At 37.1% G+C, this 26,117-nt stretch overlaps 1 protein-coding gene across 1 annotated transcript; it reads left to right on the top strand.

Annotated features, from left to right (window-relative positions):
- Positions 1-1,214: 1,214 nt before the first annotated feature.
- LOC128541443 (CDP-diacylglycerol--glycerol-3-phosphate 3-phosphatidyltransferase, mitochondrial) lies at positions 1,215-21,929 on the top strand. The gene is made up of 10 exons (XM_053511860.1): positions 1,215-1,330; positions 7,890-8,076; positions 10,789-10,866; positions 11,086-11,182; positions 11,441-11,630; positions 14,284-14,462; positions 15,886-16,298; positions 17,906-17,981; positions 19,412-19,560; positions 20,207-21,929. The coding sequence occupies exons 1-10, from the start codon at positions 1,215-1,217 to the stop codon at positions 20,324-20,326; spliced, it is 1,605 nt and encodes a 534-aa protein (XP_053367835.1). The 3' UTR covers positions 20,327-21,929.
- The last annotated feature ends 4,188 nt before the right edge of the window (positions 21,930-26,117 follow it).

Here is a 26,117-nt window from a genome sequence, read left to right as displayed (position 1 = left end):
TTTTTTTTTGTATAGACAGACAGTAAAAATATATATTTTTTTATAAACCTTTTGCCAAATTTCCATTAATAGGGCAGTGGTAGCCAGTGATGAACGTGTAGGACTGCTGATTGGAAGAAGGGTTTGAGCCCCATTGTCATTAAGCTCCTGGTAGATCCTTGAGCAAGATCCTTCACCCTCAACTGATCAGATACTATCGGGCAACGAGATGGCAAACTGACCCTGTAAGAAACTCACACTGAAATAACAGGTAGGAAAGTATTTGTCAAGCAATGTGCCTATGGCACACAGGACAGACATAATACCCTAATTTCAATTATTGCTACTTATTTGAGCAGTCAAATGAATTTATAAAAAGAACATTCGTCATTCAAATAGAATGAAAAAGAACACTGCAGTACAATGGACGTGGGAGAAGCAGAGAGCTATTTCACAGGCCCTTCTCTGTCGTCTCTGGAATCTTATTGTGTTTTCATTAAAGAGAAGATAAAATGGGATTAGCATATGTTTTTCTGCTGATACACATCCGGGTCCTTCAACACTGTTCAAGCCATCACTATTAAAAAAAACAAGACACACAGGAACTCATTCACTTATTCATTCATTCATCTTCTATACTGCTTATCCTGGAGCCTATCCCAGGAAACTTCAGGCACAATACACAGTGGACAGGGTGCGAATCCATCGCCAGGCAAACACACACACACACACACACACACACACATACAAAAACGCATGTGCACACAGTAGGCAATTTGTTAACACCAGTTGTCTGCAGAAAGAAATCAGAGTACCCCAAGGAAACACACCATGCACAGGGAGAACATGCAAACTCCAAGCACACAGACCCTGAGGTGGGAATTGAACTCTTGACCCTGGAGGTGCAAGACCACAGTATTATCCACTACGCCCTGCCCCAAAGTGACAGATTGTGCTTGTATTTTATTTAAATACATTTATTTAAATGAAGGGAAGGGGTATATTTTAGACCTTCATAATAAAGTATTAATTATTACACTAAACGTGGATATTAAATCATGTCCAACATAATACCTTCATGGTGAAATGCACTGTATTCGCCTTTCAGTGATTAGTTTTTTTTTGTCTTTTGACCAGCACATTGAACAGCCGTTTGAGCTTGAACAGCCGAACAGAGCTTGTTGTACCGACCAGTCATTCACATAAAGTTTCGTTTTTCAAACTGCGTTGAAAAAATGGCGGCCCCCATGACTTGGAGGAGACTAGTGTACTCTGTTTACACTCCGGCTCTCTCTGGAATTTTCTCTAAAATTTCAGACAGATTCTTTAGGACTCGTGACAGAAGAAGAGGGTGAGTTACTGTTTCCCAGATCAAAAGATAATTTGGATTAAATGTCAGTTTCGCCGCGAAGCGTGTTATTGTTTCGTTGCTCGTGTGTCAGTGTTCCTCGCAGTCAGACTCACGCGCTGCTTTAGCCACTACACCAAAGATATAATCTTGATTAACAGCTAAATTAGCGTAATTATCTAAATTCCACACTAAACGCCATGAATATTGTTAGTTTTAACGGTTTTGTTTATATCATTTTTGATGTGTAGTTGTTTATTGGCGTTTTTATTAAATGTCAATAATTTATGACGTCTGTTTATTTACATTAGCTTAGTTTGAATGTCCATTCAGTCTGTTTTTTTATAATAAATTTTCACGTCTAACCTTCTGCTGATAAGGTCCATCTATCTCTTCTTTTGTAATGTCTTGTATAGTCTCTTTTGACTAAAACGTGACAAACAACTTTATTGCAATTTATTAAAAGTAATATGGCTAACAAGCACCTTTTATTGTCTAACATTTACCCTACTGTGTTTAAAACAATTTAAAATGGACACTAGAATGTTAATATTAATTCTTTCTGGGTCAGAGTCTTATATAAAATATTGACTGAAGGTTCACTTGTATGTTTTAGATACAAAGGCAGTGGTTTACTGAATTTCTGTAAATTTAATTAAATAATTTATTATTGAAATGTTCAAAAATCTTTTCATTAGTATGGTTAATAAATAGTGCATGTGATTTTCACAGTCTGTGTGGGTTAAAAAGAAATTATTCAAAGTTAAATAATTTAATTAGTTGTGACAGCAATTAGTTTTAAATGTATTAAACTTGGGACAATTTTGACCTAGTCATATTTAGTGGGAATAAACTACAAGCTAAAGCAAGGACGTTTGAGCCTCTACTCTCTTCTAAAGCAAGTGGATAGTGGCAATGATGTACCAAATTGTGCCTAGGTGGGGGAATAATAATAAAAAAAAATTAAGATAGATTGATAGATTGGACAAGATTAGCAATGAGTATGTTAGAGGGACAGTGCAGGTAGGACGATTTGGAGAGGACGTTTGAGAGGACACATAAAGATGGTTTGGACATGTGCAGAGAAAGGATGAGGGGTATACCAGGAGGAGAATATTAGAGATGGAGAAAAAGAGGAAGGCCCAAGAGAGGAGGTATATGGGTGTGGTGTGGAGGGACATTTAGGAGGCTAGAGTGACAAAGGTAGACGTGGTAGACAGTGTTAGATGCAGACAAATGGTCCGCTGTGTTGACCCTAACAGGAGCAGCCGGAAGAAGAAGGAGAAGATTTAATGTGCTGTCACTGAGCAAATAATATTTTCAGTGTTGATCAGTAGTATATTATTCATTTTTTTTTTTTTTTGGTACACTAATATAACTATGCTCAATTTTGCAGTTTTGAAGTGCTTCTCCTTCCAGATTTAGCCACACATTAGCTGCAAGAAAATCTGTGAACAGTCACACAAGTCTGTGATAAAGGCGAATGTAGCCGTAATGACCATATTGTCCTACAACGGATAAGAGGATTTTTATAAGACTTGTTTGCAGGACAGTCTAGAGAGGGAGCATTTTGGTAAGAATTTAGAATGGAATCCTCCTGGAGCCACACAGTAAAATTGAGTGAGTCACAATTGTAGTGCAAAAAAACATGCAGAGTAGGCTAATTGGTGTTTTCAAACTGTCCGGAGTGAGTGAGTAAGTGTGAGTGTGGCTGTGTACTGGTAATACAGGGTGTTTTCTTAGAGCTCCAAATCTCCTGTTATAGACCTCCTCCAGCCCCTCAGACCCTTTAAATGATAAGCTATGTAGACAATAAGGGAGTAAGAGAGAGTTGTATCTAGAATACCTGTTTTGCAGTAGTGAAATAGAAAAGGTTTATGTTTGAAATGGTACATGGCTTAGTTAATAATAATAATAATAATAATAATTAAATAGATTTAAAAGGAACAGACTTCTCATATTGTAACTGTTTTCTTCATTATTCAAAAATGTTTTAAGTCCACAGATTTTGATCTGTTGTCTGAGTTTGTGTGTTATATGACTTTGGTCCATCTTTAATCTGGATCTATCTGGATTTATATTTGGTCAGGTAAGGTTAGTGGAACTTAAGCCATTGTAATAGGAATTTGAATAGTGTTATTCAGTTTTTTTTATTAATAGTTCATTATATATAGGCATGCACGTACACTAGACCTGAATGCTGTAATAAATAAGAACAGGTGTGAACATTGTCTGCATGAAAGACACCGGTTTGTGCATGAGTGACAGTTATCAGATAATAGAAGGCAGGAGTTAATAGGCTTAGGCTGAACCAGTGACTCATGTGTGTCTTTTGTTTTGTTTGATTTCTTCTGTGGTGTTTATGTACACCGGCATCCTTTTGTTTTGTAAAAAAATTATTTGAATTCATGTGGTCAGAGTGGGTTCTGCTAAGAAAAAAAAACATGTCTGGGGTTGGTTTGTGTGAACTCCAGATGACCTTGGTATTTGGCAGAAGATCTGAGTACGACTGTAGAATTAGACTTCATGCTGTCTATCCCAGCACATATTATTGCCTTCCCGTTATTTGAGCACTGTAGTTTTTGGCACTAGCACTAGTACTGTATTTAGGTAGCTGTGCTGTGCTGCTCCAGATTGATTTGAAAGTACAGAAAGCATCTTGTTAAAGTGGAGAAAAACTGCTTGTTTATTATTCTTCTGAAGTGATGCACAGAAGTGAATATTATTACCTAATTTTGAAAATCTGGTTTTAAGATAAGGGGGAAATTTAGCAGGGGTAATTCTAATTTAGTAGGCAATTACTTTTTCACATAGGGCCAGGTAGGTTTGAACAACTAACATTTCATCATCATTTAGCACCTGCATTTTGTATTTACTTTGGCTGTCTTTGTGTAATATTAAAATGAGTTTGATGATCTGAAGTGTGACAAAAATAACAGGAAGGGGCAAATACTTTTTGACAGCAACACATACTGTACAAGCACAATGTTCTTTAGTTGAATTTGTGTTTATTATCAAACAGTTCTCTATAATGATCTCTCTTCCAGTCTTGTCTTTTTGTGTTGCTGCTATCAATATGTGAAACATCTGGGAGACAGTAAATATATATATATATATTTTTCCATATTTACCACACCAGATTTTTACACTTGTTTTTAAAGCTGAATTACTTTTAATGATGATAATTTATGCTTGTATTCTATCCAATTTTTTTTTTGTGTGTAATGAGTGTATCATGTGTGCTTGAGTAGCGACACTTGTTTTACGGACCACTTGTGGTAAGGAATCTCTAGTGAAAGTGTTGGTCAGTTCACACTGGACATGTTTCTCCTATTGAAGCATTTCCACAATGTTTATCAAGTCCATATTACTCACTTTTTTTCGTCTCTTTTATACCACATCACTCCTCCTAATGCGCTCCTGTGTGAATCACTCTGAAATTTACACTGGACTTAGCAAGTGCAGTACACAACATGCTTCAGTTGTATGTGTACTACATGCTGTATGGAGGACTGATGAGGGTGAAAATGAGCTAGAAAGTCGTGCTATATAATTGCATGTAATAAAAGCAGTACACTATAATACGATGGCAGAACATAATCTACATTTCTGCCAAAATGCAGTAGTGGAGAGAAGCAATTCTGCACTGAACAGTACTGCAAAAGTCACTGTTTATCCTGGAATTAACCTTTAATCAAGTTAATCCTAAAGAAAAGTATAGATGGCAGCAAAATTGGGGTATATATAGTGGATACACACACACACACACACACACACACATACATTATATATATATATAATTAATTCTATTTTATATTTTAATGTGTTCTGAGAAAATAGAAAAATGGGAGACTTTTCTAATTATAATAAAGCATACTTTCTTTTCTTATGGCCAAAGTTGGTCTGTCTCTAATCCTGACCTTGTAATGTTATTTAATTTTATTCATGTGCTCAATGCGTTCATCCAAAGCTATTTAAAAATAAGCACAAAGTAAAGAGCTTGTAGCTTAATAAAACCCAAGTGGCAAAGATATGTACCGGTAACTCAGCATAGGTCAATGACGATTTAAAAAATGTGTGTGTGCTTATATAATGTAGAAGGCTTTCTGTTGTGTGTTAATTGGGAGGCTTCAGACTTGAAGCATAAGATACGGTGCCCCTGAAGTGCAAAACAAATTAACAAAACTGAAAACCGAATAACAAAACCCAAAACAATTTTTTTGGGAGCGGGGGGGGTTTAGTTTTGTTTTTGTTATTTTGTTTTCGGATTTGTTAATTTGGTTTTGAATTTGTTCATTTTTTTTCCGTTTTGTTCATTTGTATTGCACTTCTCGGCCAGTCCGATACAACCCGGAAAAGGTAGGTATAGTTTGCGAATGAAATGCTTACCACTGATTGGACGAGACATCTGTCACTTAAGATATACAGGAAGTAGGAACTTGTTTCTTTATCTTTGTTTCTTGTGTGTTCTGCTTCACTTTAAACTATGATGGCCGTGAAGTGCAAAAATAAATAACAAAACTGACTTCAGGGCCATATTTGAAACCACAATAATGTTTGCACATTCATACACACACAAATCTATCGCTACTACAGTACTTCCTGTATATCTTGAGTGACAGATGTCTCGTCCAATCAGCGGTAAGCATTTCATTCGCAATCTATACCTACCTTTTCCGGTTTGTATCGGACTGGCCGAGAAGTGCAATACAAATTAACAAAACAGGAAACAAATGAACAAATTCAAAACCAAATTAACAAATCTGAAAACAAAATAACAAAACCAAAAACAAAACTACAAAACTCCCCCCCTCCGAAAATATAGTTTTGGGTTTTGTTATTTGGTTTTTAATTTGTTTTTCGTTTTGTTAATTTGTATTGCACTTTTCGGCTAGTCAGATATTGGTTATTTTGTTTTCCGTTTTGTTAATTTGGTTTTGAATTTGTTTTTTTGTTTTGGGTTTTGTTATTTTGTTTTCAGTTTTGTTAATTTGTTTTGCACTTCACGGCCACCGTAATAAAAACTGTGTGTTTGGGTTTTCGTTTATGTCATATAGAACAAAAGTTATTATTAATTTTAGAAAGGGTAAATTTTACCACTACCTCGGAATAAAGTTGCAAAAATGTAGAATTCACAAAATGAGCATATTATTATTTTTTGGTCAAAGAAAAAAACTATTGAAACGTGATTTGTGTATTTGTGCTATTTCTTCGCCTTTGTTTCACATTTTTGAGGAAGTTCGTTAAAATAAAGAAAAATTCAGTTCATTATATCGCCAATTTGTGCTGAAAGAATATGTCACTTTATCCTGCACAATCCTTAACCCTATATATGTTTTTTTTTTTTTTAAACAGCAAAACAAATAAAGCTAAAATGCTCTCAGCTTTAATGGCTACGGGTCAACTGTGGCACACTTTTTTTTAAAAATTTTTTTTATCACATCTTTTTTGAGATGTTCCAGTCACTAGTGCAGATCCTAAATTTCTGATCTCCTACTTTTCCACCAGTTAACACTAGCAGTGTACTCAACAAACCTTCAGTAAGTATTTATTTTAGAGGATGTGGCTCCGAATATGGTGTTGGTTTTCTGTCAGATATCCTGTAATGCTGTAATTTAGGGCGCCTGAGGTTTTCTCAATCCACCTTCATTATTTTGCAAACTTTGACATTCTTTCTAGCCATTGTCAGCATTAGGCAGTGTGGTGTTGAAACATCTCCATTACATACACAGGTTAAGAAACCTTTCCAAAGTACAGTCACTCTTTAGCAAGATGCTGAAGTCACTCTGTCTCTGTTTTAGTGAGTAAAGTTTCGCTCTTTACTGGAAAAGAGAAGGTAAAAAAAATGAGTATGTAACAGGTTTGTTCTTGTTCATGCTTTCACACCTTCTTTTGTGTGAACCAACTGAAAGTTGTATTTCTGTTTCTCATATAGGTTATGTTATTAACAGTGTGTTGGTTTTACATGCCTTTTAGACATTTAAGGCAAATGTTTGTCTTTTTTTTAAGTGGCTTATTAAATTAATGACATTTCAGTAATGACTTATAGTGAACAAGTCAAGCATTGAAGATTTACAGAACCTATAGAGGTAAAAGAACCTCTATGAGGTCTAAAAAAAAAAATTGTCCATTGAAGCACCTCATCAAGTTCCAAAAAAATCAGAGGAGACCCTCATCAAAAACAATTTGATGCATTATGAATAACAATGTTACAGTGAAATGAAACTCTAAATATCTTGAAGTAAAAGGACAGTAAAGCTATTGTTTGTTCCTCATTTTAAATACTGCTTTCATCAAGAAGTTGAAACCGGGGGAAAATAGATCTGAAGAAATACATTAACCAGAAATGATCTCATTCTCGCTCATTGTTTCATACGCATTTTCGAGCTTCATCACAATTTCAACACATCCATTTGTACAGTTTTAGAAGGAAGTGTATTTCCCTACACCAACAGGAATTTTTCTTTCATATTGTTTGCAGACAATTTCCTTCCATGTATAGGATTTGTGTTTTCCTTCTTTTTTTTAATTACAAGTCTTTCCTGCTTTGTTCATCCTGCAGGTCCTCACTCCTGCTCCTGGCACCTCTTCTGGCAGATACAGACCCTTTGGTGTCCAGACGGCCGAGCTCTGCCGAGGGCCTCTATAGTCGCTTCCACTGGATTGCTGACCATGTGCCCGCATTCCGAGTTCCAGGGGGACGCATACACATCCTCCACTCCCCCGATGAGTTCTATCAGGCTATGAAGGTGTGTTCGCACATGGTCTGTGCATAATTACAAAAGTCTTAAATGAAACATGTCTATTATGTCATAGATTTTTATTTTTCCAAACCATATTTTGTAAGTAAAGCCAATGTGTCACTTAAACACTTGACTTTTTATGACTGAGTCACACTAAAATTAATGGGAAACAAATGTCAGGCTCTAATGCCGAGAAGTTGATCCTTATCTTTTCTAACTTGCTGGTAAAGAAACCTGATCTACTGATTCACAAGACCAGCAGGTCACTGTGTTTTTGCCTAAGTTTGGCTGTGTAAGAAATATAAACTTGGTAATTTCATTCTTTAAATTGAAAAATGTTGAGATCCAAAGGTAAACATCCAAATATCAGACTAATATATAGACGTCTGGTAGATTGTATCTGTATTATGACATGAAATGAGGCAACTATTTATGTAGCAATTTGTTCGATTCTTTACATTTTGAAGGAAATCAATGTCTAAACTTTAATAGGAAAAGGGGATGTTTTACAAGTAAGAAACAAGCCATGGTAATTCCTGAGAACTGATTTTGTGATTGTCAGTGTGTACTATATTTTCAAAAGTATCTGGACCAACGCACTCGTATGCCCTTGTTGAACATCCCATTCCAGATTTAATCCTAAGCTGCTGCAGAATTAATAAAGGATTAATAAAGATTTATCATATTTATTAAGATTTATCAGCTTAATCCACATTTGCTGTTGCTAAAATATTTACTTTTCTGTGAAGGTTTTCCGCTAGATTTTGGAGTGTGGATTTGCTCATTTAGCAGAAGAGCATTAATGAGGTCAGGTACTGAGCCTGAGGAGGCCTGGGCCACACCACCCTTGATTAACCGTGTTTTTGCGAACCTCACTTTGTGCACATCTACATTTGCCATGCTGGAGCAAGTTAAGGGCGTTTTCAGATTTGGGGTTTCACATTCCAAGAACATCTGACCCCAAAGTCTGGTTAATTTTGATCAGAGTGAACACAAATGTCCTATTTTTTGGAACTAGTCCAAAAAGGAAAAGGTGGCCTAGAGAATAATACAGCATGCTCGGGCATGGATCATATCAGATGTGAAAGCCAATCATATCTGAAAACGAAAGTGGACACGATGTCATCAGTGCTGTCTGTATCTTCGAAAATCTCGGTGTGTGACAACTAGGGCTGGGCGATATGGCTGAAAACTGTATCATGATATTAGTGTTTCATATCGGTCGTTATCGATAATTATTGATATTTTTACGACCCATTTAAAATAAGGACCAGGAGAAAAATATATTAAATTTTAACATTTTTTTTTTAACTTAACCTTCCTCCGATCATAGTCCCCTCAGTTATTAAGACAGAAATGTCAATAACCATGATAATTAAAATGTAAACATAGTTGTAAACAAGTCACAATGAACACTTAACAATTATCTTTTAACATTTAAGGTGCAAAATGAAAGAAAATGTAAGAGTTGCTTAATAAAGTGTAATAAAATAAGTGCATTTTCTGCTTTTGAAGAGGAATCCAGCAGACCAGCATGAGACAACGACATGGCGCAACCAAACGTGATACTGTTACATGATTGACGTTAGTGTATCACTCTTTACGTTGCTAGGTTACCAGAGAGCGCGTGCCTTTGTTAATGCAACTGTCACGGGCAACCGGAAGCGGACCAGAAGACTAGCAGTTAGCCCTTGTAGCGTGGACGGTAAATCCAAACGCGGAAATAGCGCGAACTGGCAGGATAACCACGCGAGTCATTGTAAGAACTCTCTCACGCTGAGAGCAAGAGTTTACACAATTATACTCGCTGTTGCGGGAAAGAGGTTGATTTTACAACAGCTGTTTATGGGAGTGTAGTCCAGTGCAGGCAATGCTTTATGGGTAATGCAGTCCAATGTGCGTGAACGCGGAAATATGGGTGAGCTGGAATATAGAGCCTGAACCTGTTTTCTTTTAGTAGTTTTTGGTTTGATTTAAGTACGGAATCCACCCGGATGTTTGTAATATCGCCTGACAACGCAGAAAATAAAAGAATGGACACGCATCGACTCGTTTGTCTTTCCCATCACTGCATGGGCATGAATTAACGGGCTGTTGCGCTGCCGCGAGAAACGACAAAATAAAGCGGAGAAGCTAACACCGTGTTCTAGCAACACGCACTCAATCAGGAATTGGACCCAAAATCACATAAGATCCGGCGAAGCGTCGGAAATGGCATGGGCAATGACTGAGCAATGTGAAGCGTCATCTTGTCTCCTTTTATACTTCCCGAATCGCGACCATACTACTTCAGGGTCCTAGAGCCGTTCGCGGAGCGAGTGTACATGACAGCAACCAAACTAGCTTCGCAACATCTGTTTTCTTCCGACAAAGAATAAAAATTATCGAACATTTTATCGAACATATTTTTTTTTTATTGATATCGATCACGTGTCTATTGCGATACATATCTTTATCGTTTTATCGCCCAGCCCTAGTGACAACCTACACAGCTATGTATAGCTGATCAAGTAGCCACGCAATCATTACTTTTGACATTTTTTTTTAAAAACATTAATAATAATAGGCACAGTGCGTGTATAGTGCGTTCTTTATATAAAATTTTGTATAAACAGTTTGGGGAATCCAAACTTTTGGTTGGTGTACTGGAGTACCAATGTTGCATTAGACACCACTGTTTTTAATATGTTAATTATATACCTGTCTGTGTATTTATAGGCACGAATCAAGACAGCCAAAAATCGGGTAGTGATTGCATCCTTGTATCTTGGCACAGGACCACTAGAGCAAGAGCTTGTATGTTTTCTTCAAGTATTTTTGTGTTTACAATATTATTGTGTATAAGTGTTGTAAGTAAATAATCTCCACATAAATCTGCATGAAATAGTTAATGAATTAGCAACAGTATAATGATGTTGGCAAACCATAGTTATCTGAAAGAATGCAATAAAAGCATTGCATTCTACAGTATATTTAAGAGGGGTATAATGATTTATCACTTGCACCTTTTGGTAGGTTGATTGTATGGAGGAAGCACTCACACGCTCTCAGGAAGAATCCGCGAGTGATTTAAAAGTGTCTGTACTACTTGACTACACAAGAGGATCTAGAGGTTTGAAATAGTGTTTTCCCTGATGCTATTGTTTTTACCTTTAAAAAAAATGCAGTTCGTAACCAATTCAACAGCATGCTGTTATTCTTCATTGTATTTAAATTCTTTCGAAAGAATTGTAGCGAAAACCCTTATACTCCCTACTTGTGTGGAATGATTAAGATGTTAGTATGGAATATCTTTATCGGCATTTTGCTGTTTTATTAGTGTAAACTGCAATATAAAATATATTATAGTGTGGATTTTTGTTTGCTGCAGGAAAAAATAACTCTCGAACGATGCTGTTGCCACTGCTGCAGCGTTTTCCAGAGCAGATGAGGGTGTCTTTATATCACACTCCAGACTTGCGTGGGCTTCTTCGCCTCCTAGTGCCTGAACGCTTTAACGAAACTATTGGAGTACAGCATATCAAAGTTTACCTATTTGACAACAGTCTCATCATCAGTGGGTATGAATGAACACACTCATCTCAGGCATGAGTACCTGCAGTATATTGCATGCAATAAACTACACCAATCTAATTTTCAATATATGTGAGAATGCTTAGGGAGTATCCAATTGTTGATTAATAAATATGAATTACATCGTCTGGCCAGTTAGGATTTAAATAAGCAAATGGTTAAAAGCCTTGACTTAAATAATTACTGCAGTGATTAATGAGTTTCGGCTGGCAACAAACTTAACTAATGCACTGCTTCTCATTTGCATAACCACATGATCGTGGAAAAGTTGTTACTGTCTTCTAAAAGAGTTAAATTACTGGCCTGCATCGAGTGAAGGAAAGAACTAAGGAGTTGAAAACTGCTGAAATTACAGGTATTGGTCACAAAACCTGGAAGCATAGTGCTAAACCATCCTGGAAAAAAATGTGATTAACAGATCATTAATGATCGCTATTGGAGATTGCTTAAATGCTTGGTGAAGCATCGCTATTGGAGATTGCTTAAATGCTTGGTTTTACAACAGTAAAAGCATTTCTACATGCACAGCGTGACAAGAACTCATAACTGAGAATAAACAGCTGTGTAGCCATAAGAAAAATACTTTATAGCGAAACTAATCAGAAAAACAAATTTCCTAAGGAGCATAAAGCATGAAGTTTGTGAAAATGAAGTCAGCTGACCTAAATATACTGAACGACCAGGTTATCCCATCAATGTTTTTTTTTTTTTTTTTTTACCTTGACAGAACAGGCATACTACGGGTGCACAAAACCAAAATTCACTGGGCTCAATTTGTAAAAGAGCTGTTCTGAGAGCATGAGGAGTCATTTTCACACATGAATTGACCAACACGTTGTTTTTATCTTAACTCCATTGTAAATCTTTTGGATTTCCTGAAATAGACTTTAGACTCTCCCACCATGAATATATGATCTTCTTGGCCAAAGATTAATGCAACCCTGGATAAAAATTAATATTGTGGTGATGCGTGTCAAAACAATTTCAGCAAACAAACAAATTTACAGCAAACAAGCCATAATTAAAATAAAGTTGATCCAATAAGGTTAGCACTGCCTTTATTTTGTATTTTTTTGGCCAGGCAATGTAACTTTTATGTTGTAGAAACTTGCAATGAAAAAATGCAGATGAAAAAAAGACAAGTTCATAAGTGTGCTATGAAAAAAAGAAAATACATACATAATTTTAAAGTCCATTCGAAAAGTATTCACAGGGATTCACTTCTTTTTCGAGGGATTAAGGGTATTAGTGAGGTGACCAAGAACCCGATGGTCACTCTGAAAGAGGTCAAGCGTTTCTCTGTGGAGAGATTAGAACCATCCAGAAGAACAACCATCTTGTAGCATCATACTCAAAAAGACTTGAGGCTGTAATTGATGCCAAAGATGCTGTAACGTTTTAAAGTTGCAGAGTTGAATAAGCGAGTCGCTCGGTCTGTCCAAGGTGCTTTAATAAGCTTTTTCGGCACCAGAAGAGAGACAGTCAAACGCACAAACACGTCTGTCAAAAAGGTCAATGTTCATTAAGACCAAAAAATAGAGTTTTTATGTGTTTGACCAAAGACCTGTGCCATCGACACCCGTTACTACAAAGGACATAAACCATTGTAAAAATGTCCTGGACAAATCCTGAAGAACAAAAGAGTGGACATTGGGGACAGATGTTCGTACAGAGACGAACCAGGAGGTGTTGGCACGAGTTAGGGGAAGAGGGGGAGAGAGAGAGAGAGAGAGAGAGAGAGAGAGACATAAAGAGAGAATGAGAAGGTGAGCATAGGAGCGTTATCACCTTAAGAACAGATGTAAGAGGAGACAGGAAGTTAGCAGCATGGAAGATTTAACATGTTAATATCAGATCTATAAGGAAGAGAGTGGAATTAACTTTTTTTAAATAAATGAATTCCCTTACTGGTGCTTCAACCAAAAAAATGTTAAGAGTCCTTCAGGTGCCTTTTTGCAAACTCCAGACAGGCTGTCATATGCCTTTTACTGAGAAGTTGCTTTCATCTGGCCAGTCTACCATACAGGCATGATTTGTGGAGTGCTGCAGAGATGGTTGTTCTTTCCAAATCCTGTCCAATCGACTGGGTTTACCATAGGTGGACTCCAATCAAGTTGTAGAAACCCCTCGAGGATGTTCAGTGTAAACAGGATGCACCTGAGCTAATTTTTGACTGTGGCAAAGGCAGGCTGGGAATACTTATATACATGTGTTTTTTTATTTCTTTTTTTTTTTTTTTTAAGATTTTAAACAAACTTCTTTCACATTATCATTATGGGGAACTGTTTGTAGAATTTAGAAAAAGAATGAGTTTAATACATTTTGGAATAAGGCTGTAACATAACAAAATGTGGAAAAAGTGAAGCACTGTGAATTCTTTTTGGATGCACTGTAAAACAAGTTAAATGTATACGGGTTGACCTTTAACATGGGTTTATCAGAATGTTTTAATATGTTATAAAGATAAGGAAGATCACAATCACAGTTTGTGTCAAAACACGGGTCCAGGTTTTATTTTATGTGTAATATATGATTGAGCTTTCAGTAAAGGCTTATCATTTAAATGATCTTGTCACCAGACCATCTTGTAACCATAACACATCAAAGTTTTTTGATCATTCCTGTAATCTTCTTTCGCAGAGCTAATTTGAGTGACTCGTACTTCACTAATCGTCAGGATCGTTACGTGCTTTTAGAGGACTGCCAGGAGGTGGCTGATTTCTTTTCAGAGTTAGTGGGAGCGGTGGCTGACGTGTCGCTGCAGCTTGCATCTGATGACAGCGTTCACATGATGGAGGGAATGGTACACCCTTACAAAGGCAAGTGGTGCTGTCCTCTAAACTGGATATGATTGAAATATGTTGCCAAAAAGCTACCCAAGTTGCTATAAATTAAGAAGTTTCATGACGTGCTTAAGGAACGGCAAGAGCAACGGATCGTTTTTTCTAACAAGAAGTGCTTTATGACACACCCACTAACATAGTTGACAAAGAAACTCGTGAGACAGAAATTTTCATGTAGTCTTCACACTTTCCATTTCACTGGCTTTTCTATCGGTTATGTGCTTTGCATTCCCAAGCTCCCCAAGCCCACAGACAAGTGAATGAGTGATTACACTGACTATAAGCTCCATTCTGTAACCTAAGCACCATCACGTAGAAGCCAGCGCCGGACCATGACATAACCACTCCAGAACGAGACTACAGTTCATCACACATCCCAGAAATAGAGTGGTGATGTCATCTTGCTGGTGGTAAACGATCTGCGAATGGAGGGCGGTAGGGAGGGTGGAATGGCTAGTTGAACGGGAAGGTGAGATCTCGGCCTTGCCGGAGTCTGCCGGGATGATGATAATATAATAGGCTGAGAGGTGAAGGAAGAGAGTGAGAAAACAATAACTGGCATGTCATTAAAATGATAAAGAAAGATGACCAGTACCTGCATTTGTAATTGCATTTTTTTCCTTACACATTCCTAATAAATTAAACGGAGAAGCGAGACAGCCTCAGCATACACCCTCCTTACAGTGAACAGGAGGAATAGCTCACTGAGAAGCCCATCTGCTGACGATGCACTTCATTGCCTGTGTAGCTCCAGTAATCGGATCCTCCTGCCTGTCGGTAAAAGCAGCTGAACTCCACAGCCCTCTTAACTGGATGTGTTTGGTCCTTCGAGGCTTTAGAGGCTTGGGGTTTCTGGTGCACTGCCTGCGGGGAAAGCCCCTGTGTTCACCATTAAAGCACAGCTTGGTTTCTCCACTCATTTGTGGTTTTATTTCCTTATTGCATTTATCAAAACAGTCTTATAGTGAGCCTCCCCAAAATCCATTTCTAGCATATCATCACTGTGGAGAGCGTCACCAATCTGGCCCCAGATCAGTTGGATTTGGATGTACGTTGAACTTATTCATTATTTACAGATTGCATCTTTTTCTCTGACTCACTATGCCACATTATGTCTAGCAGAGGCGCCAGGCTTTGACAGAGCGCCTTTCCAGATGGTCAGCAGTTATTGACCTGCGTCTCTGAGGTTTGGATCATGCATTTGCAAGATCTGTATACAAGCAACAGCCTTTCATAGAACGCCTATCAGATGAAAGTCATTTTGGCAGTAGTGTTTAATAAATACATGCAACAGAACTGGACTGCTGAATTTTATTAACACAAGAAAGAGATGTATGTGCATCCTCATCTAGCTGCATCTCTGAGGTTATTTGCACTTTTCTCTGATATTTATCTTTAGGTAATCGAGTAGAATTTTCAACTTCAGCACAGCGGCGAATTATGGGAGTAATGAATTCAGCCAGGACACGAGAACACATGCTAGAGCTCGATTCCAACTCAGATGTGGAATGTGAGGAAGAGCAAAGTGACACCTGGGTATTCCCACTTGTGCAGATGAAACCTTTGGGAATTCGTTTGGATGAGCATGTAACACAGAGACTGCTGATGGAGGCAGATGGAGATTCCACAGTTTACCTAACATCAGGCTACTTTAACCTAACACAAACCTACATGAGGCTAGTGCTGGGAGCTGCAGCAGATTACCGGATCCTCATGGCCTCACCAGAGGTCAATGGTTTTTTTGGGGCCAAAGGTGTGGCAGGTGCCATTCCCGAAGCTTATGTTCATCTTGCTCATCAGTTCTATAGGAAGGTGAGAAAGTATTCTGTTTAGCATGTCTTCTGTTTTTGTTCATGGTACATGCTGAATACACATTGTCTTTAAAAGTATCAGAAAACCAATGCCAAATCTTCTGTTTTTTTTTTTTATACATTGAAGACATTTGGGTCAAAACATAAATATGAGACGATAGTTGGCTTTCGTTATCTGATATTTACATCAAGGTCTGTTACCCAGCACCAATACTTTAGGTGGACAAAAGAAACACAGTTTTAAAGTAAATGACATTTAATATTTGGCTGCACATCATCAAAACTGTAGCATTCTTTGTGATGCTTTTATTTTAGGAATGTCTTCCTTCAGTCTTTGCTTCAGGAGGTGAAATGAATGAAGACTTTTATCTGCTACCATCATGAGTTCTTTCATCAATAAAGATTAGTTAGTCAGTCCCAGAAGCAGGAATGCAAGCTCATGTCATGACTTTACCTCGACATGCTTGACCAATAAGCACATTGTTGTAGATCATGAGCTGATACTTTCCTTCTCCATGCTTCATCTTGTGCCCTGGTCTCTGTACTTCTTCATCAGACAGTGAAGCATCCCTGCCCTGTAGAGGTTGTTGGTGATGTCACTAACCGTGTTGTATTTGGGTCCTGCTGCATACCGCTCACAATTTTGTCATTACCTCCTGTTGTTTTTCTTGGCTGACCTGTTTAAATGTCTGGTTGCTAGTTTTTTTTATTTTGCAGCACACTTCAGATTGTTGTTGTGTAAAATTTCAATCGCTCTGCAGTGGCTCAAACCTTTTATGTTTTGCTTTTCTCTGATAGACAGATATCTAGTTGCTGCTTTATACACTTTATACCCTTAGACTATGTGTATATTAATTAGTGTAATACATTTAGCGATTAAATAATTGCACAGGCCCATATTTCGATTTCTCAAAAAAAAAAAATTTTTGGGGTGATTTATATGGCATGACTACAACCAATGCAGTTTTGACATGTGAAACACAGGGTTTAATAAAGAGTAAACATTCAGCTCTATTAACTGTTTCACTTAAAGTAATCACTCCAACAGGACACACCTACACAACAGGAAACACCAGTCAGTCCCTTGTTCCAGTATTTTTGATCACGTGAAAAATGGGTGTGTTCTAACGAAAGCCTCCAGTTTGTATAACACATCTTTATGTAAATATCAGGAAATTAATGCTGAAATTCTGATTTATGGTCTCGTATTCTTCTTTTAACCTCAAACCCAAATTTCTTCAGTGTATTGAGACATGAATATTTTATACTGTATTAAAGTTTATATCAATTAACATGAAACAAACAAACACATGCAATATTTGGCAGAAAATGTGAAAAATGCATCAAGTGAAAGGTTTTCCCCAGCTGCAACACACACTCTCTCTCTCTCTCACACACACACACTCTCTCTCTCACTCACACACACACACACACACACACACACACACACACACACACTTGCCTAGAGACATTCTAATGAACCATCCACCCGAATCGATGTACAGTACCTCAGTTGTTATGATCGCAGGGATGCTGTTAAACAGTGGTGTTTTTCTGTCACTCTACAATGTTTATAAACTAATGCTGTGTTTATATATATATATATAGGTGTGTGAGATGGATCAACAGGATCGGGTCCACCTACACGAGTACCATCGGCCTGATTGGACTTTCCACGCCAAGGGTGAATAGAATTTATTCTCTGCCCTGGTTTTTATCATCACCTCACTATTATTAGACTCACTATGGTTTATAAACCCTGTATTTAACCCTATACTAAACACTACAGCTGTTAGCTGTTAAACTCCTTATGGGATCTATTTTCGGATGGCATGACCTATGACGTATCCATTCAGAATCAGGGACTCGCTACCCTTTAATATTTTATCAGTAAACCAGAAATCAGATTTTAACTTTTGCTGAATCTTCAAGCATTTCAACCTTATTGTTTTCTCATTTAACATTTCACTCCTGCTACAGATTTTGTATTGTTACATGTTTCAATGCATATATTCACATATATTTGTTAAAAGTGCACAGAACTGCATCAAACACTCATGTGATAATTAAGTTCCTAGACTTGGCAAGATGGGGAGGGGAGCAACGAGAAAAGAGTGAGAGACTCCGAGTTCAGTAAATATGGGCAGCATCACTGCAATTCAATTTCATGCTCCCGTTGAGAAGTCCCACTTATTAGATAAAGCATTGTCAATGCCGTCATTTCTAGTAAACACAGGAGCAGAAGTGGGAATAGACAGGGTGCAGAGGTCCTCTTGGTCAAGCAGGAAAAGAATCAATGACCATTAACTGGCATTCTGGCCCTCTGCCTACGATAGACCTATTCACCCCAGGCAGGGGCCAATGAGCTGGAATAAGTGATTAAATGAGAGATGCACAAAGGCAGGGAGATTGAGGAGAAAGAGGTTATGTGTATGAGGGAGTAACTCCCTTAACCAGACTGTGTTTTTTAAATTGAGTAAAGGCACAGTGCAGGATCGAATTACCTTGAAGCCTTTTGGGATGCATAATTAATAGTTTGTACATACAAGGAAATCCTGAGTAAATAAGTTTTGAATAGCTTCCCGTCAGTTGTGTTACCTGATATTCTACCTTAGAATAAAATGCTTCTCTGATGTATTTTGTGTGGAATTGTGTGGAGATTTTTGTGTTTTTGTTTTTTGGTGAAATCTTAAGTGTTACATATTTTGTATTGTCTGTAATGTATTTGCACTGAAGACATGGAAGAATCTATTTGTTCAGAAATACCAATGTATCATATTTCATGTTTAGCCTTTCCTGTAAGGGATGAATAGAGGCCATGTTTGTTGTTGAACCCTTAAATCCAGTGCCAGCAGTGAAACATTGCCAAATTGAAATAGGGAGGTTTAATCTAAGTAATGTTCACACATCCCGGTACTTTGTGAGTTCTTAGGGAGAAAGAACATGGCTTGAGTGAACACAGGATATGGAATATGAATAAATATTTTCTGTTTTTTTTTTTTGTTTGTTTGTTTTTTGTTTTTGCTTCCTATTTATTTGGCTAATGATCTGTGGCTAAAGAATGGTCTGTGTAATTCAGCCTCATGAATCAGGTTAACTTTTCTTTCGTTACAGGACTGTGGTACTACCTGGAAGGAAACGACCGTCCATGTCTGACTCTTATAGGCTCCCCCAATTTTGGTTATCGCTCTGTGCACAGAGACATAGAGGCTCAGATAGCCATAGTAACAGAAAATGATGAACTCCAGACTCAGCTCCAACAGGTCAGTCACTCATACACAAAGATATTTTATATGCACTATATAATGGATCACAACTATTTACAGGCATCTTTATGTGTGTCTTATACAATCATACAACTAATAAGATCATATTACAGTATATCAGAAAAGCCCTTGCATCTACTGCAGTTTACTCCATAATATACGGTTAGACCATGTGATCCTTCTGGGAAACCTGTATGTGAGTGGTAATAAAGCTTGAGTAACCATAAATGGGGTCAGATGCTCTTTAACTCTTTGGACAAGCTGAGGTTCCTGTCAGTCCTTATCAGATGGAAGTTATATAAGCTCATAGCTACAGCATTCTCTGCACTCCCCACACAAACCCAGTCACGAGCTAACAACTGTGATAATTTCAGTCGGTGTAGACTAAAGTCCACTACAACCTCCCAGAATTTTATACCAGTAATTATGCCTGCATTAGCAAAGCCACAACAACCACGCAACATTATCCAGCTGCGAACAAATCACAGCCATGCTAAACTTAATTATAATAACAGTTTTGCTTGTGTAATAATGCAATTAAACATGGTATTTATTTAATGCAAGCATTTTATTTAAGCATTTTGTTCAATATGAACAGAGAACTGTTGTATTAAAAACACTGACAGTGTCATTTGTTATTCAGGAGCAAGACATGTTGTACCAGAGGTCCACAGAGGTGTCAGGTTCCACTTTTAAGCAACCTAACCGCTATGTGAAGCTATGGGTGAAGTTGGTCACTCCTCTAATTAAAAACTTCTTCTGAGGTACTGCATTCCTGATGTATAGACTGATGATGTATGGACGTATCGTCCTTGGAAGGTTGGTTTCAGACAGGGTGTTCATTACACTACTGGGGAGTCTACGCTCTTTACATAAAAAAACAACAAAAAAACCCAACATTGATTCATTCATGATGTGATTAGCTAATGAAGTGAATCTGATGGAAAACAGGAATATACTCCTGTTACCATCAATACCTCAATTACTTGGACTTTGAAAGAGACCATGAATTGCATTTGTGTATGAGAAGACACAAAAAAGCAATCAGCATTTCTGTTGTGATTTTGCATTGTCTGAAATAGTTCCATTTTATTTTCAAAGTTTTCCCGTAAATATAAATGCACACAAGCTGGCAGACAGTGGGTTTTTAAGAATCCGCAATGTCACTGCAGTGGTTCCCCAAGCCCAAATCCCGTCACATGGCTGAGTGTAGAGTAGTGTGTCCAGACCGCAGCACAAACTTGGCCATACGCTATTCCAGTGCTGTCAGTCTTTAGATGCTACGTTGTACTGCCAGTGACCTCTTTTAGCCCTCTGCCGATAACATCTGGAGCTGTTTTTTTGCATGATGTATGATTTTGATCCAACATGGCGCACAAATAAAATGCAAATATTGAAGAATATCCAGAGACAAAAACCTCTTTATGTAAGAAGGAATATATCACATAAGCACATAAACCCATAACAACCGAAACAAGAAACTACTGATGAAATGGCAGCATTTTATATTCAATGCTGTTTGACTGCCCCCTGCTGATTGGAAAAGGGAATATGTTGGTAAGATTTTAACCATTATGGCAAAAAGAAAAGATCAAGAAGCAAATGAATTTTACTGGAAAGAGCACAAAGAAGTAAACAACTAAATAACAGAATCAAGTTAACATCACATCATAAAAACAAGTTTTTTCTCTGTGAAATTATACTGCCTTAGCACTTAGGAAGCAGGCATACAAAAGCAAAGCACTTAGCTGGGTTCTCTGTAGTTTTTACATTAAACATGGGTTGGCCCATACATATCTGCATGTACATAAGGCAGTCAGATACATTTTTTTTTTTGTCTCCTGGGGGGCAACAGAAATGGCATTAGCGGACATTACTGGCATAGCTGGTGTCAACTCCTTCAAAAGGGCATCAGCAACTGCACCAGACTGGGTGTCCCAGTGAGCTCCTGTGAAAATGTTTCAAACCAAATTAATGCTCATATTGTTTTATCAAATTAACATTGATGCAATTCTTCCCAGGGTACTCTAGCCCCAAATTTACAGTGGTGCAGGGAACCAGTACAGTCGTGAGTCAAAGGTTTTGAGAATAACACAAATATTCATTTTCACAAAGTCTGCTGCTTCAATGTTTGTAGATCTTTTTGTCAGATGTTACTATGATATCCTGAAGTACAATTACAAGCATTTCATAAGTGTCAAAGGATTTTTACACTGACAATTACATTAAGTTTATGCAAAGAGTCTACCATCAGTCTTGTGTCATGCCTACAGTAAATCCTGAGACCACTCTTGTGTGGGCTTGCTTCTCAGCAAAGGGAGTCGGCTCACTCACGATTTTCCCTAACAACACAGCCATGAATTAAGGAATAAAACAAAAACATCTTCCCAGAGCAACCTCTCCCAACCATGATGGAGCACCTTGCCATAAGGCAAAAAGTGATAACTAAGTGGCTCGGAGAACAAAACATAGAAATTTTGGGTCCATGGCCAGGAAACTCCACAGACCTTAATCCCATTCAGAACTCGTGGTCAGTCCTCAAAAGGCGGGAGACCACCAAAAGCACACAATGACTTACAAGGGCCAAACTGTTATTATGCAAGAATTTGCTGTCATCAGTCAGGATGTGGTCCAGAAGTCGATTGACAGCATACCAAAGCCTTTGACATTTATGAGACGCTTATACTATATACTTCTGCAGTATACCATAGTAACATCTGACAATAATATTAAAATTCATATTTGTGTCATTCTCAAAACTTTTGGCCACGTCTAAACAACTACGATGCGCAGTTTAGATTTTATATTTAGTCCATATTTTACATTTAGACATAAGAATCGTCTAAGAATTTCTGACGTTGACGGGACCCAGGAAAATGGATGGGCTAAACACTGAAGGTATTCTTACAAGCCAATGAAAAGATATTACTAAGGTCAGGTGAATAATAAAGAACTGATATAACCATAACCTTTCTGTGCAGTGGGTATGGATTTTTAAAATAATGCACATATTTATTATTAGCAGTTCATTCCTGCTGGAGAATGTACTTTACCTTAGCTAAAATATATGAACTTTTCATGTGTAATTTAAAAGAAAGAAAAAAAAAACACCTAAAACAAAATAAAAACTCTATAGCATGATTGGAAGCAATTTCACTTTTACCAAAGCCTGTAAGTTGTCATCTTAATATCAGTTTATTAATGTTTTCTTTGTTTCTAAGCCTGTGTATATTATTATTTGCCTGTCAGTCATTAAAATATTAAAACTAATCATCTTTTCAAGTCACACTGGTAAGGTTTAGCCTGTTTGAAGGAGACCAATATGCAAGCTATGGAAGTGTCTAAAAGTCATATTTTGCCATTGTTTTGTTGCAGTATTACATGTTCTGAGTTTTAGTGTCAGAATTCCTGATGTTTTTCACCAGTTGGCTTATAAACAAGCTTGGATTTCAGTTATTTATTTATTTCCCATGCATTCTAGTCTCATTATTATTGTTAAAATAAAAGCTTGAACATGTTTCAATTTACATTCTATTGTTGTCCTAAAACTGATCAATTAAAAAAATCTTATATTTCATGAAAAGACCATAAATAAAAGGCATCGTCTACGGGTGCACTGGTCATGTTATCCCTATTCTTTTTAGTCACCTCCGCAGCCAGACACACCTTGTCTAAACAACGGCCAAACTGCAACAGGTATGACAAAGTCAGACGTACATGTCTTCACTTCCCATAAATACAGAAAGTTACGCAGAATAATTAGGATACAAATACATATGCTCAGTCCAGTATTATTTTAAAAGTGAATAAGTTTATAATTTTGCCTCTTTACATCACAAATTAATTTGAAATGAAACCATCAAGATGCAATAAAACTGTAGGCTTTGTAGCTCTTTTGTGTCTATAGTGATAGTTAACTGTCACTGAAGTCTCTACCTTAAATAATTTGCTGTGGGCTAGGCACAAGCCGCACGCACAGAAAAAAAAAAAAATTCTTAGCTGCATTCTCTCAAAGACGTTGTTTCCTTGGTGTGTGTGTGTGTTCTTGCTTATTTGACAACAACAATAATAAAAGGGTTTATGACATGATCTCTCTCATATTAAATCTTGCTGTCAGCTTTTCCAAAGTTAAAAAAAGATGTTCCTCAACTGAAATAGCAAAGTCTGAGTAATTACCAGTCCTCCATAGGATGTCAACTGAAAATTTGTAAAAGTTAATTTAGGTAAAATTAAATATTAACATCTCCATCAGAGACTAATTCTTTAAGCTGAAAATCCAATACAGTATGGAGGAGCTTCTCAGTGGTGACAGTCAGGAGGTCAGTCTCAGCATTAGGATAGAAGCCACATAAAGGTGGTAACATCTCATCAGTGAATCTCATACAATCACTTAAGCAAAAGAAGGCAAAACAATAATTCATAATACATCAAGACACATCCAACAGTCTTTATGACTCTCTCTCTCTCTCTCTATATATATATATATATATATATATATATATAGTGTCAAGTAAGCATGTTATTTATTTTTACAATTATGTGGACACATTAGAAGTAGATAATGATTTATATTCTCTATAAAAAGGGTAAACATTTAGTAGTAGAGTTCATTAGCAGCACACAAGCTTGACCTTGTAGTCCAAATTACTTGCTACAGGAAATTCCAGCAAAAGATAGTTCTTTATCTAACATTTCTAGTTGCATATATTTTTGAAAAGATTAACGTGGCCTCAGTCAACACCTCCTGACCCAGAGACACGTTATGAAATTTGCCGTTATTAGGGGTAAATCCCATCTTCCTTCTTGTATATAAAAAAAGCTTTTTTGTGGACAAGCTGCTTTCTTCAAAGGACACAGCAAATTCCACACTGTGGTCATCCACATATTTGGTCAGTAGCTTTGAGACTAAATATGAGACTGAATTTTCTGAAGTTAGTGGAAATACGTTGAGCCAAAAAAAAAAAGTAAATAAATTAATAAATAGAATAACAAAATTAAACATACTGTGTTAAATCTATAAAGACAGACAGACAGACCTGATAGCATAATTTAGGTTTCGTGCATCTCATTAAACACAGCTTTTGTATGGCGCTCTTTTTCTTCCATTCTTAGGGAAACATTTTCTCTGCAGTCTCAGACTCTACTGTTTTTTTTTCCAGCATGTGGCTAAGGTTTCTATATCTGATTTTTAATCTCATCTACAGTATTTTAGTTAAAGTCTAACTATACACAAGCAATTCATGTAAGAACAATTAAAATAGAAAACGGTTAATTTGAAAATATTTGTATTATCTCTGGTTAGTTAGGGCATATACTGGTAATACCACGCCTGCATTGAAAGAGAATCTTAGTAGGACATCCAGTTCTGAATATTTGGTCTCTTTTAATTTTTGGATAAAAATATTTCAAATGATTAATGTGTATAGGTTAAAAATACTTTGTCATGATAAAAGCAATTTTAAGCTTATTCCCTGCTCTTAAAGAGGATTATTCATTTCACTGCATAAAATAGTGAGTTGAATTATCCTCATACTTGGAAAGCAATCAAACAAGCAGTGGTTGGTACACTAAATCTAAAACAGAGTAGGTGATTTAACTACAAGGTTGTCCACTCGCTATTTCACATCATCTGCAGCCTCAGTTCACATTTTGGCTACATCAAATACTTTAGTAAATGCTTGAAATATCGGCATTGAGAGAGAACTTTACCATCAAAGAAAACTAATAGATAGAGTTACTGAGAATGAAGAACATTAGAACTGCATGAATAGATGCAGGACTACAATTCTCTCACCTCATTGCTTCTGTTGTTTTTGCTTCAACCACCTATTGACATGAATGCTGAAAACATAATGAGTTTTTCTATATGGCATTTTGAAATCCCTTTACTCAATCTCACTTGCCTCATGCTTGATTTTCTTGAGATTTTGTCACTCTGCCTGCTGTCACTGAGGACGTTTTCTGAGGCAGCTGAGATACTGGCAAGCCGAATGTCTTGTAGCTGCTTTAAATCAGTCTTAAATGAAGTTTGCTGTTTGGTCAGTTCTGCCTGGAAGTTGGGAGATTGCAAGCCAATTGTAAAGTGTCACCTTCTTCCATTTTAAAAATTGACCATGAGATCATCAGGTTTTAGTAACATTACTTACTTTCCCTTCTTAATTGTATTCCTTACAAGAAGGGGTCTAGCACAGGCTTTACAGTCTCATCAATATTTTCAATCAATCAATTTAATACTGCTTTCTCTATACTGTCATGGCATTTGGGAAGAAAAAAAAAGGTTGTGCTTAGTGCTACAGAGGATGGTGGCATTCTCAAAAGACACACAGTTAGTGGGCAAACCCTGCAGACCCTGGCTTTGTAGATATTTGCCAACGTTGGCATGTAACTGCTTCCTGGTGTTATAATAATTTTCACTATTTTGGGTTCATAAGCTGTGGAAAAAATTAAAAACTTTCTATCACGTTAAACACCCACCATGGGCTTTGATGACTTCTGGTGTATAGCAAAGCTCCTTCACATATACTGAGAAAGCTTGACTTTATGAACAACACCTG

The sequence above is a fragment of the Clarias gariepinus genome, chromosome 14 (assembly GCF_024256425.1).
Source record: "Clarias gariepinus isolate MV-2021 ecotype Netherlands chromosome 14, CGAR_prim_01v2, whole genome shotgun sequence".
In the NCBI taxonomy this organism is placed as follows: domain Eukaryota; kingdom Metazoa; phylum Chordata; class Actinopteri; order Siluriformes; family Clariidae; genus Clarias; species Clarias gariepinus.
The sequence above is the reverse complement of the archived record's forward strand: the minus strand, read 5'-3'. Positions and strand labels throughout refer to the sequence as shown.